At 37.4% G+C, this 14,422-nt stretch overlaps 1 protein-coding gene across 1 annotated transcript in view; it reads right to left on the reverse strand.

Annotated features, from left to right (window-relative positions):
* The window catches only part of polb (polymerase (DNA directed), beta), a 15,273-nt gene extending 1,409 nt beyond the window's left edge, over positions 1-13,864 (reverse strand). The window contains exons 1-13 of the mRNA XM_061899016.1: positions 13,647-13,864; positions 13,471-13,528; positions 11,001-11,067; positions 7,868-7,942; positions 5,483-5,541; positions 3,307-3,356; positions 3,171-3,222; positions 3,037-3,091; positions 928-1,000; positions 779-852; positions 624-710; positions 430-497; positions 203-342 (exon numbers count right to left, since the gene is read on the reverse strand). Of these exons, the coding sequence (XP_061755000.1) occupies positions 203-342; positions 430-497; positions 624-710; positions 779-852; positions 928-1,000; positions 3,037-3,091; positions 3,171-3,222; positions 3,307-3,356; positions 5,483-5,541; positions 7,868-7,942; positions 11,001-11,067; positions 13,471-13,528; positions 13,647-13,707 (919 nt within the window). The 5' untranslated portion in view covers positions 13,708-13,864. The remainder of the gene's footprint in view (positions 1-202; positions 343-429; positions 498-623; positions 711-778; positions 853-927; positions 1,001-3,036; positions 3,092-3,170; positions 3,223-3,306; positions 3,357-5,482; positions 5,542-7,867; positions 7,943-11,000; positions 11,068-13,470; positions 13,529-13,646) is intronic.
* Between the last annotated feature and the right edge of the window lie 558 nt (positions 13,865-14,422).

Raw genomic sequence — 14,422 nt, forward strand, 5'->3', positions numbered from 1 at the left:
GGGAAATTTTAAATTGCAATTTAGTAAACTAAAAAGGCCGTATTGGCATGTGTTGCAATGATAAAATTTCATCATTGATATATAAACTATCAGACTGCGTGGTGGGTAGTAGTGGGTTTCAGTCGGCCTTTAAAATAAAGAATAAAAATGATTTGGAGCCGAGAAAGTGCCCTTTGTTGATTATTTTTGACATGCTACTCACCAGTGACCCCAAGTGGTCTTAAGGTGTACTCGTTGAGTGTGAAGCCCTTCTCCAAAGCATGGGTTCTCATGTTTTTATTGAAGATATCACTCCCAGTGAAATACAAAACACCACAGTAGTACTGGTCCTTTGGGATTAACCTATAGGTGGCGGGCAGAGTGACGTGTTACCATAAAACACATTTGGTTTGAAAAAATTAAAATACAGAAATGAATTAAACATGGCACCTGATATCAATACGCCTGTGAAGGTATTCTTCCTCATCTTCATCTCCTTGCTGCAGCTGGCAGACACCCTGGAAACACACAAATCAGTAGATTGTGACATTGTTGTCACGTGCTTTATGTGTGCATGTATGTTGACTCTCCTAACTAACTGTTTCAGTATTCCCAAAATGCAGCGAGTACATAGTGGCCCTCACCATGAACTTGGTGTCCCCTTTGGATAGAGTGTCAGTCACAAAACCAATAGACTCCAAATGTTCTACCACAGCATGAAGAAGCTTAGGCTGGAAACCAGGTTACACATACAGGTTACATTCAATTCAAAGGCGACATATTGTATATAGATACTAACTTGCTTCTTTTCAGTCTGAGAGGTGAAGTCAGGGTGGGTCAGCAAGATATCAATATCACCACTGGAGGCAGCGCCTGAACGTTTGGAGTCAGGGTCTCATTATTAATTAAGTAATTGTATAGTCATTGTATAGTGAAACTTGTATTTACCTCTCCTGTAACTTCCACATATTGTCCCTATGTAGACTGGATCAATCTTCCCCAACTCTCCAAGAATAAGTGTCTAAACAAGGACAACATAACCGTTTTACACAACCTGTTCGTGACATCTATTAGAAACTAGGGCTGCAACAACTAATCCATTACATCGATTATAAAAATAGTTGGCGACTAATTTAGTCATTGATTCGTTGGATGTATGCAATGCGCATGCGCTGAGGCTCTTTTTTTCTTCTTCTCTTCCCTAAACCTTTATTTATAAACTGCAACATTTACAAACAGCTGAGAAACAATCAAAATAAGTACAAAAACAGTACAAAACAGCCCCAGGGCATCGCTGAGCCTACATCTCATGAGGTGGCAGTAAGAAAGCCAATGATGTGTCATGTGCAGCTCATTCAGTCTCCTTTGCCTGGAAACATTCAAAAAATGGCGGAGGGAAACAGGAACGATAGTTCAACGGAGAAACATTTGGAGGTTAATGCTGCATTGGCGAAAAGTGTACGACCTAAGTCGTCAAGAGTGGAAATCCTTCACTTTAAACACTGCAAAGAAGACAGTTTCCTGCAAAATGTTCATCATGGACCTCGCGTGGCACGGAAGTACTACATCACTTCGGGAGCACCTGAACCGGAAGCATGTTTTATCCATGCATGAAGATAACTCACGGTACGTAACTTTTTCAGTCCATGGTCCGAGTACATTGATCCGTTGTGTCCGTCTTTGTGTGTTTTTAATATTTTGTTAACGAGGAGATTTTTTTCAAGAAGCGCAGCAGCAACTATTGTGTATTAATTTTCAGAGTGTAAGGAACGTTTTGGATAGTGTGACATCTTCCTTTTCTGTGTTGTTATGAGCAGCAACAGGCATTCATAAGTTCATCTTTTTTGTGAGTAACCTCAACATTATGTCTTTGTTTTAACGCGGGGCTGATAATGTGTCTTCGGCACATTTGACTCCGTTTTGAGAGAGAAAACGCACGGTTACCAATTTGGAAATAAACGTAACGGACAGAAATATCTCAGGTTGTTTCATAATGGATCAATGTAGCCGTACCCGATAAAGCTATATAAATATATTTAGATTTGAGTGACGCTTTAGTATAACTAAACGTTACTAAACGTGCTGGAATATTTCATGCTATTATTCACAGGCAGCCTAAAATGAATACTTTATTATTCTCAACAGAAACGTGTACAATGTCTGATCCAGTTCTGATCTGATGAGTTACATTTTTGGTGTATGCTGCATCCCCAATGTCCATTTATTTAAATTACCTGTTTTTTTTAATCTGGTGGCGTATTTGTCTTTTACGTCAGAAATTATTAATAAAATCAACTGGGTATGTATTGAGTTACATGTAAATGATGCTACTATGTACGTTCATAAGAAACAAGCCAGCATTAGCGACTTGGTACGAAGGAAGGTCTGCACACCACGGCAAGCGGCTGCATTGACTGATGCTATCCTGAATATGTTGGTAACTGACATGAGGCTACTATCAATGGTGGAGGATGAAGGTTTTAGACAAATGATTCACGTCCTCAACCCTGGTTACACTCTTCCCTCGAGGACCCATTTTACCAAACTGATGGAGAGGAAGTACGAGGAGACATTCCATGCTGTGCAAACTGACATAAAAGCCACCCAGAGCAAAATTGCTCTCACTACTGATATGTGGACAAGTGTAGCCACGGAAGCCTACCTTGGCAATACATACCACTACATTGGAGACGAATGGAACATGAAGTCAATCTGCCTTACGACCACGCCACTAGAGGATAGACATTCAGCATCCAACATTGCAGAATGGTTGGAATAGGTAATAGCCAGGTTTGAAATTCCCCTAAACAAAATTATTGCTATTGTGCAGGACAATGGTGCGGTTTATTAAAAAAAAAAATCAGTTTTGTAAAACTTGCCTTATTTTATTTGGCAAGTCGAAAGGACATGGTGCCAGTATGCTGTTTTTTAAATACGGTATTGTAAGGATAGATATGTAGTTAGTCTCTTTTACCCGATTAATCGAAGTAATAATCAACAGATTAATCGATTATCAAATGAATCGTTAGTTGCAGTCCTATAAGTAACCTTCATCACCTCCATCTTTTCCATTTCAGCTCGCGGAATCCTTTTTTCAAAGTCTTCAAAATATCTGAATGAGGTAGATTTGAGTAGTATGTGAGAAGAGTTCAGGAAGGATGAGACATTGTACTACTTATTAACAAACCCACTGGAGTCCAATCTTCTGGTGGTGGTTAAGCTTGTGCTCAATCTTCTTCAAATCTATAAATACAACAACGAAAGAAATAAACATTATTTGTGTGGATCTTGAACTGAGAGATAAATTGTCGTGTTTTGCAAAATTACCTTCAAGACTCTTTACGCCTTCTTCAAAAAACTTCCTGGCAGCTGCTGGGCTAAGTGCAGACAGAGAAGGACACATTGTTACATCATTTATTTGAACATGTATAGTTTCAAAGTGATGCAACACATTTTAAAATTTTCATTACAACGTGTCCAAAAAGGAGTAGGAAGAAGCGGTGCTTATTTAATCCTACATCTTTTTCACTTCATATCAATTACTTACATATATGTTAACTCCTTGTGCTCTGTATGTACACATTTCTATTGGTGGAGTGTTAATACAACAGTTTTCCTCAGAACAAGGTAAGTCACTTTTGATGAGATAAATCAGGGGTCGGCAACCTTTACCACTCAAAGAGCCATTTTGACCTGTTTCACAAAATAAAACAATGGGAGCCACAAAACTCTTGAAATTTAAAATGAAATAACACCGCTGGTGCTAGCGGAGGTGTCTAATGTAGCCCGGAAGAGTTAGGGATACATGGGATTCTGGATATTTGTTCTGCTGTGTTTGTTGTGTTACAGTGCAGATGTTCTCCCGAAATGTGTTTGTCATTCTTGTTTGGTGTGGGTTCACAGTGTGGCGCATATTAGTGCGAGTGTTAAAGTTGTTTATATCAATACCCTCAGTGTAAACTGTATGGCTGTTGACCAAGTATGCCTTGCAGTCACTTTTGTGTGTAAACAGAGGCGGACATTTACCAGTATTATTCTTCTTTGTACTTTGTAAACACTTGTTTGAACAGTTTCTTAAAGTGGATCATATCAGTACATTGTTTCACTTCTTTACTTGATCCATTCCATAATTTAATTCCACATACTAATATGCTCAAAGTCTTTAGTGTTGTGTGTAAATACAAACGTTTTAGGTAATCTCGTTATATGCAAATATAATGACAATAAAGTCCATTCTATTCTATTCTATTCTACAATTTTTCTGTAAAGTTATATTTCTCCTCTTCCTTTGAGAAGATTTGTTGTACATTCTTGGGTAACAGGTTATCGTTTTCTCTGTAAATAATTGTAGCTGTTGGCAAATTCACCAATTCATTGCATTTCAATATTATTGATTCAATAAATGAATGATTTGTATGTTCTCTATATCTAACAATGTGTATTATCCAAATTGGCCATTTTTGTAACACGATTAGTGAATGAAGTGTACTTTTGTAGTTGTTTCCCCATATTTCCGCACAATAACTCAGATATGGTAACACTAGCCACCTGTCGAGAATATGGAGCGACTTTTGGTCCACAACATATTCGGCTTTATTAATTATATAATTATTTATTGTTACTTTGTTTTGTATTTTTTACATGAGGTTTCCAGTTTATTGGATCATCTATTATTACATTTAAAAACATTTTTTTCCTTTACTCTTTCAATATCTACTCGGTCTATTTGTAGTTGTGCGTGACTTTCTTGTCTGCTGTTACCGAATAGCATTATTTCAGTTTTACTGAGATTCAAAGATAGTCAGATTTTTTCAACCATCTTTTTAATACGTTCATTTCATCTGTTATTAGTATTCGTATTGTGTGTTCTCTCCTGAACAAAATACTGTTGTGTTTTCTGCGAATAATACTCATATACAGTAATGGCCTTTATTCACTCAGCTGCGGAGAGTACCAGGTTTCTATTTATGATGTAAGAGTTGCTTTTGTTTGTACAAATGTTTTCAATTATTTTTACCACAATTTAACGATCATACGAACAGTCCAAGTCAAAAGTTTAGAGACAATTTTCTATTCAGTGGAATGAGCAAGTGTGTTTACATGTGTATGTTGCATCAAGCCTACATCAATATCTCAAGGCTAAATCTGTTAGACAAATTTTTCTGTAACTTAGCTATCTATCTTAGTAGACCTTTTTTCCCCATTTGCAAGTCCATGTTAAAATATGTTGGGGTAAAAATAGCACACACTTGACGTTATCATATGTGGCCTCATGTTTGATTTCTTTTTTTTTACTGAAAGGAAAAAGGAGGGGTCTATTTATGAGGTGAGGCGATTAAATGGAAGTTACATATTGAGATTAATTGGAGCATATCTATTACAGTGGGGTACTTATTTGAAGAAAGTCTAAGTTTAAAGAAAGACAATTATTTTGACATTGCTGAATTTTGTTACATGAACTACAAAATAGGTCATTTTTATTTGTTACATCATAGCTTCTTACCCGATTCCGGTTACTCTTGTGAGAAAATTGATGGAAGAGCTGGTGTCATCATTTCGAATCTGAAAATAAATGAAAGGTGTCTCTATAATAAAGGCCTGGGCAATTGTTTTGACCTGGGGGCCACATTGAGAGAAAACAATGTGTCTTGGGGCTGGTGTGTAAAATATATATATATATATATTAGGGATGTAAAAAATAATTGGTAAAAATCGAAAACCAATATAGACTTAGGAGATATGAGTACACCATTTGGCGAGCCTCTGGATTGATCTATATCTAGTATGAATCAGTTGATGTCCAGTTGGACAATCATAAATTGGTTGGTTGGAGCTGTGCTCCCAAATATGGCCGCTCTAATTTTGCCAGACTTCTGTGATGATGTACAAGAGTAACGTTCTAATTTGCTGACAACAACAGAGCAACATTGCAGACAGTACTAAAAAAGAGTTTACAAACAATGCACCCCTAAATCTTGAATCTAAAATGTGATAAACATTTGGATATTTTAAAAAAACGGTCAATGGGATAAAAATATGGCCATTTGTGAAGTTTGGAAAGCAACGATAAAGTAACGGAAACACGACTAATCAAAGCACCCACCTGTTGTGACGGCATGGACACACTTAAGCAGGTGATGAAGGAGCTAGGGATGCTAATGCTAGCAGAGCTACCAAATGGCGAGACAATGAAACTCTTTTGAAAGACTTCCAGCCCCAACTTTGCGAGGTAATCACAGCATATCCTTCACTGTTCATTGTGCTAACGATAAAGAACTAGCTGCACGGTAGAATGAACCAGCAGAATGGCACTTTGAAAAAGTATTTGAATTTCTATACTAAAAACCTGGCAGCTTTTTCAAAAGTGTTTTGTCTGTCTATTTAGAAAATTAACACAATTAAATTGTTCTGACCTGATACATACATTTTTTTTTAACAATGCGAAGAATCCATCTGCATCAAATCGCATCACATCTAATCGTAATGGTTTAAAATATATTGTTATCAAATCGTACTGTAACCTGTACATCTAGATTCAAATCGGATCGACATTTAAGGCAGAGATGCATACACCTAATTATATACATACATACATATATATATATATATATATATATATATATATATATACGAGGGGTGTAACGGTACACAAACATTTCGGTTCGGTACGTACCTCGGTTTAGAGGTCATGGTTTGGTTAATTTTCAGTACAGTAAGAAAACAAGAAAATATTAATTTTTTGGTTACATATTTACCAAATTTGTAAACAATGGCTTTATCCTTTTAACATTGGGAACACGATAATAATTCTGCCCATGTTAATCAACATAAAACTGCCTCAACTTGTGGCTCAGATTAAATAAAATTACAAAACTTTTCTTCAACATATAAAAAGTTTATTATGTAAATGTTATATTCTTATCAACATGTGATAGCAGGGACCCTGCCAATCAAACTAGGCTGCTACATTACTAATGATTAATGTAACTATAGCTGAAAAAACAGCACAATAGCAATGGAAGAGACTATTCATCCCTGACCACCATGGAGTTCAAGTAGGCTTAATGATGCAGTTACATTATTATATCACTAACACACGCACAAGTTGCTTCCTAGCAACTTTGCTCCCTGGAAGTTCATTGTAGATCATAAATCATGCATCTCACCTACACAGAAGAAGTCTGAGGCCGTATTCCGACATATTGGTACAGCTTGACAGAACTTTCGGACCTGGAGATGGTGAGAACGACAGGAAGAGAAGCTTGGTCCCCCCGCACCCATACCCCGTTATTTCGCGAGGATTATGGTAATTCTTTAAATGGGTATATATGAGCATTCTCGCTGTTGCCACGCTATTGACAGCAGACCTTGCACAGTAAGCAATGTTTTATTATGATTGTTGGCTCTCATGAAGTCTGCAGTGAGGAATAGTCAAAGATGAACATAAAAAGCAAACATTGTGATGCGTTTTTGAACAGTATGCGCCACATATGCTTAAAATTATCAAAATACATAAATAATAAATGTCATTATAAATGTGCCCGTTACTACAATACATATACACTTGCAACATGTATTTAAAACCTCAATGGAGGTGTTTGGATGTTTTTTTAAGGGCTTTGATAGCAGAATAGAGTGGCTCCACAGGAAGCAGACTTTTGATCGCATTTATTTAATATTTAGAATGCAAAAAAACCCATCCGTCGTCATGTCTTTCATAATGATTGTTAAAATTCCAAAAAAGTGTAGTTCCCCTTTATAACTGTGGTGTTCTGTGGGGCCAAGCACCAATTAAATGGATTTAAAAAGTTTTTGTACAACATTGATTTGACAGTGTTTTGAGTTACAAGTTCAGTGGTAAAAATACATGTTATTGAAAAATACTCACTTTTTCCAATTTCCGTAGAGTCCCTGTCTGTAGGAACTCATCAATCTTTTCAGCTATTTTAGCACCCACTCCATCCTATTGAGATGTGGATAAACAGCAATATCAAAATATATGAGATGTTTTGTTGTGAAGTGGTAAGTGCATCCATGGCTTGACAAAGTCATTCAACATTTTCAATTGCTATTCAATAATGAGGACAACTTGCATTATCTTTACAAAGACAAAACTCTCCATTCTTACATGTGTTTACAGTGGTGCCTCTTTTTTTCAATGACCAAAATAGCGATAAAACATTATCAATATATATTGCGGTAGACACGTAATCGATTTTAATAAAGAATGTGGTTGATAAAGCATACATTTTTTGGGGTCGGAAGAAGTCAAAAAGAATGAAGCATGGTCGGTTGCATGAACAAAGGCCCTCGGGGTTTGGTAATTTAAAAAACTAAATGATCAGTGAGCAATGGCAGGGACACACTAAACAGCCAAACGCATAACAGTATCAATTATCAGTTAGGTTGCGCCATCTTGCTGTCTTACTGTTGATTGTCTGCATGGATTGAATACAGCAAGTGAAAATAAGTGCTGCAGAGGATTAAAAAAATGTTGATAAAATACGAAAATTAAACTCGACAGTGTGGCATTCTTTATTACTTTTTCCAAAAAGACCATAGTCCTTTGCCGTGCTTATCTTTTCTTTTCAACCATCGTCAGTTACCTTTTGGAATGTACGGAAACAACACATAGGGACTAAAGTTCAAGAATGTACAAATAAAATATAACAAATGTGCTACTTTAAAATAATATTTAGCTCCATTCATCCATCCATTTTCTACCGCTTGTCCCTCTTGATAATATTTAAATAATAATTACACCATAACATACATTTGTTTCCATACTTAAATAAGAATTACAGACCAATTTAAATTTTACACAGACCACATAACTTTGTGGAAGTAAACCTGCAAAAAATTGTTCTTGTCAGGTTTCTTGATGTTCATAATTTCATACTTTGCAGTATTTTGTTACACTTTAAACATTTCTCACATAGTCCTTATTTTTACACCTTAATTTAGATTTAACCTTTCTTTAACCAGGAAAAAATCCCATTGATATTAAAAGTTTATTTTTCAAGGAAGTCCTGGGCAAGAGGCAGCAAAGTTACACATTATAATGACAGGATAGACATCAATTTAAAGAGGTTATTGTTAAGTGTTTGTGATTTTAGAATTTTCTTCACATACTGAGTGTTTTCCTTTATTGTGTTGACATTTAATTTCCTTTCTGCTTTAATAGCTGAGGGGATTATAATTAAGGGAAGTTTACATTGTAAATGTTATTTAGGATACATTTTTTCCTGGTCCATATTTTCCATAGGTCATACAAAATAATCGATATCGACCAATATAAATAACTTTTGTCGTGAGACAGATATAGATAACAAACAAATTCTTTATTTATCAAATAACAAATATTGAAATTCAACGATTTGGTGCATTTTCAAAAAGCTAAAATTACATAAAAAGCAAACTATAACCTGCTATCCAAGAATGTGCAACAATTATTCTCAACAAAGGAGAAATACAACCTTAAAATGAAAATCTAATTTAATACATTTGTATGCTCGTACAACACTTAAAACCTTTAGTATATCAGTATGTGGAATTAAATTATGGAATGGCTTAAGCAAATAAAACAAACAAAGCACCAATATGATTCAGTTTAAGAGACTGTTCAAACTACAAGCATTCACAAAGTACACAGAACAAGAATTATGATGAACATTTTAAACCCTTTTTTTTTTTATATTGAGACAAAGATTATTTATGTAGTTAATATTTGTTTGCTTACTATGGTATATTATTTATTTGTTCATTTTTCTATTACAGAGAACAAGGAAATTTGATAACATTGCTATGGTATGAAAAGGGGTAGGATTAAATAAGCTCTGCTTCTTCCTACTCCTTTTCGGCCGTGCTGTAATGAAACTGGAGTTGTGTGATGCATTACATTGTATCGTATGCATGTTTGAAATAAACAAACTGAACTGAACAGTTTTTGGTTGTATTGCACAGCCCTATTACTACATATACAATTATCTATTTCACCTAGGGCTGGGCGATATTGCCTTTTTTTTAATATCGCGATATTTTTAGGCCATATCGCGATATACAATATATATTACGATATTTTGCCTTGGCTTTGAATGAACACTTGATGCATATAATCACAGCAGTATGATGATTCTATGTGTCTACATTCTTCGTCATACTGCATTAATATATGCTACTTTTAAACTTTCATGCAGAGAGGGATATCACAACTAAGTCAATTGACCAAAAGTGTATTTATATAAGTTATTAAGCAATGGCACATACATTAAAGTCATTTCTAAAACATAAATTGCAAGATTGTCAGACATTTTAAGTGTCAAATAAAAATGAGCTGCATAATAGGAAATCAAATAGTTTTTGTCCTTCACTATTTGGTATGTTACTAAGGTTATGAAATTCTCTTCATTCTCTAACGAGTGACTTTACAAATGATGCTACATATTAGCAGTAATGCTACTTTTTATTGCAACGCTTTCCCCCCCACACTTGACAAATTACGGTTGTCTGTTCGACATATTCCCACTTGAAGCCGAACCACCGGCAGACAATGGAAAACCTGCTGTTTTTATTGGGAATTAAGTTTTTCTTCATTTGTTACCAGATCCGCACCATCTTTCTCTCGTACGGCTATGTTAGCAGTTAACGTTAGCCACGCCGCTACCTCTCTGCTGGGCGAGGGCGTGTATGTGACGTGTGACGTGACAGTTTGTGACATATGTAAGAATGTGCGCCTGCTTGTCTGCGAGAAGGAGATACAGGAAAGAGCGAGGAGAGCCTGAAGTGTATGCCCGCAGCTAAAAGTCCTGCGTGAGAACCTATACTCGAATATTACCATATAGTCATTTTCTATATCGCACAGAGACAAACCCACGATATATCGTATATATCGATATATTGCCCAGCCCTAATTTCACCATAATCATACTGGTCATCTGTAATATGACAAAACTATCAATTATTACTACACATTCGGTGTACATAAATGTCTTTCACTCTGACCATAGCCACAAAGTACGTACCAGCTTCTTGGCTTCTTCACCATTTCTGATCTTATTAGGATACTTGGCAATTGTTGAGGCTGCTTTCCTACATTGAAATAGGAAACTTGGGTTAGATAAAAAATAAAACTAGTACAGTGAATTACAATCTCTTGAAACTGTTTGTCAAGTTAAGTGCAGCTAAAGGAACAGTGTGTTCCATTGTCTACCGCTTGTCCCTCTTGGAGTCTACACCAGCTGCATTCAAGCGGGGTACACCCTGGACAAGTCGCCACCTCATCGCAGGGCCAACATAGTTATACAAACAAAACATTCCCACTCAAATTCTCACACTAAGGCCAATTTAGTGTTGCCAATCAACCTATCCCCAGGTGCATGTCTTTGGAGGTGTGAGGAAGCCGGAGTACCCGGAGTAGGGTGACCAGGTGTCCGAATATAGGCCGGACAGTCCGGATTTTTAATGCCCGGTCCGGCGTCCGGCGCAGCATCAAGCCGGACATGTATTTGTCCTCCTTTTTGAGGCACTATTTGAAAAGCGGAGTTTTTTCATTGTTGCTGGGCTGCAGCGCAATAGCCAATCATAGACCGTAAAAAAATGCCCCCAACGCAGTAACATATCAAATGATTGGCTAAGAGTGGTGTCGGATACAAATCTGGGGCGGCATGGCGTAGTGGGTAGAGCGGCCGTGCCAGAAACCTGAGGGTTGCAGGTTCGCTTCCCACCTATTGACATCCAAATCGCTGCCGTTGTGTCCTTGGGCAGGACATTTCACCCTTTGCCCCCGGTGCCGCTCACACTGGTGAATGAATGATGAATGAATGATTGGTGGTGGTCGGAGGGGCCGTAGGCGCAAACTGGCAGCCACGCTTCCGTCAGTCTACTCCAGGGCAGCTGTGGCTATCGATGTAGCTTACCACCACCAGGTGTGAATGAATGATGGGTTCCAACTTCTCTGTGAGCGCTTTGAGTATCCAACAATAGAAAAGCGTGATATAAATCTAATCCATTATTATTATTATTATTATCTGCTTATCATTGGTTAAAAAAGTAAACAAGGGTCCAAGTGCTGCTGCGGAATGACATTGACAGAAAGTTAGCATCATGCCAAAACGCAAGACCTCATTTAATTCTGAATGGATAAAAGAGCACAAATTTATAACGAAAAGCAGTCGAGACTCATTCCATGGCTTCTGCACACTTTGTCGATGTGATGTCGACGTAAGTAGTGAGGGGAAAGCTGCGCAATTGAACGGCATGCGAGTACGGATAAACATAAAAGTAATAAACGTGCGGCAGGTACCTCTTCAATGAGGACATTTTTTCGTGAAGTTTCGTCGCCCCTGGATAACAAGATAACCGCTGCGGAGCTGTGCAAGGTGTACCATGCTGTAAAGCATCACCAGTCCTACAGAAGTTTAGACTGCGGCATGAAAGTGGACCGGGAGATTTTCCGTGACTCTTCCACAGCTAAAGGGATGGATGTGGGCGAAAAAAAGCCAAGGCATTTTGCGAGAACGTCAATTTCACCCAACCCTGCACATAAATGTACAAGAAGTTCACCCTAAACCAAAAAACTCTTGGATGCAGCCAGGAAAGAGCATAAGTATTTCAGATAGACAATCAACTATTTGGGTGAGTACACTAATCTTATGATTTCACTGATGGGCTACATGAAATGTTTATATTTATAGGGTTGAAAACGATACAGATTTTGGAAGATTGATAACTTATGTTGTTATTTGTATGTGTCTCTGCAGGATATAAAAGGCCCAGGCGCAGAGGGGCTGTTGATCCTGAGCTGCTACAGAGGGTGAATGTGGAGTTTGCTTAAAACAGGTCTGCTGTGCACACACACAGCCACTGAAGACAAGTCCCCAAAAAGACTGAATCACTTTAGAAATGCTATGCTTTTTGAGCAGATGAATGTTTTCTTGTTTGTTTGTTTGTTACAATCTCCTTTGTTGTTTTTATAAAAGGTTATCCAGGCTTTTTTATAAGCATTTTTTTAAATTGTATATGCTACCTGTTAATTGTTATTTACATTTAAGTCCACACATGTTATGCTTTGTGGCACTCTGCACTTGAAAAGATTCATCTCAGTGGTCACTTTTTGAACACCACAATGTATTGAATTACTACAAATACTGTTAAAACACTTGAATTTAATATTTTTTCCTATTCAGCCACACAAACATAATCTTAGAACCACTCAAAATGTTACTATAAATAAGAGTATACCAGAGTCCTATGTACACCATAGTAATTTATTGATTTGCTGCGTAATGTCCTCCTTTTTGGTGTCATTGAAATGGTCACCCTAACCCGGAGGGAACCCACGCATTCACAGGGAGAACATGCAAACTCTACACAGAAAGAGCTCGAGCACGGGGTTCGAACGCAGGGCCTTCGTATTGTGAGGCACATGCACTAAACCCTGTACCACGGTTCTGCCAGTACGTTAACAGTCTGGTTTTATTATTAGCACAGTACCTGTAAGCATTGTACTTGTGAATTGCCCTGTTGACGTTCTTTTCGTAGTTGGCCAGCTCTAGAAACAGAAAATACATTTTCAATTCAAAATGTTTTACTATAACAGTAATTATGAAGTTATGGGTCAAGAGAACAAAACATTAGCATTGCTCAGCGGTTAGCTGTGGTGCACATACCCACAAGAAAGTCTGTTATTCCTTCGTTTAGGGACTCTTGCGGGGCTTTTCTCTTGCTCATGGTTCAGCCGTCAAATCCTCCGAACAGTTCAGTAAAAAATTCCGGTGAGACTTGATGGCGGTAGAATTTAAACGTGATTTATTGTGAACTAGCCTCTTGGCTAGCACATGAACAATGCCTGAAATAGGCGACGAGACACGAAGGAGGGGCGGGGTTACGTCAATTTGAGGGGCGGGCTTACGTCAATTTGAACAAAAAAAAAAGGTTTAGTTTTATCTTTAACACAGTGTTTTTCAACCTTTTTTGAGACAAGGCACATTTTTTTCCATTTATAATTCCGGCGGCACACCACCAGCAGAAAACATTAAAAAAATTAAAGTCCACCAGGTCGTCCTCGTGCCTTATTTTGAGTTTGTCAGTGTTTTCCTGTGTGTAGTGCTTTAGTTCTTGTCTTGTGCTGTTAATTTATTGTTTTCCTGTAGCAGTTTTATGTCTTCCTTTGAGCGCTATTCCCAGCACCTGCTTTGCGTTAGCAAGCAAGGCTATTTAAGTTGTTGCTATTCTTCTTTGTAGGGACATTGTTGATCGCCATGTCATGCACGGATGTACTTTGTGGACGCCGTCCGTCTCTGCCCCACACTCTGCAAGTTTTTGCTGTCGTCCAGCATTCTGTTTACTTTGAAACCAGTTCAGTTTTACTGTCATTTTACATAGCCATCCCTATGGTTTATTGCCTTTTCCTTTTGTTAATTTTTTTTACCTGCATATTGTGGTC

Source organism: Nerophis ophidion, linkage group LG01, assembly GCF_033978795.1.
Source record: "Nerophis ophidion isolate RoL-2023_Sa linkage group LG01, RoL_Noph_v1.0, whole genome shotgun sequence".
Taxonomy (NCBI): domain Eukaryota; kingdom Metazoa; phylum Chordata; class Actinopteri; order Syngnathiformes; family Syngnathidae; genus Nerophis; species Nerophis ophidion.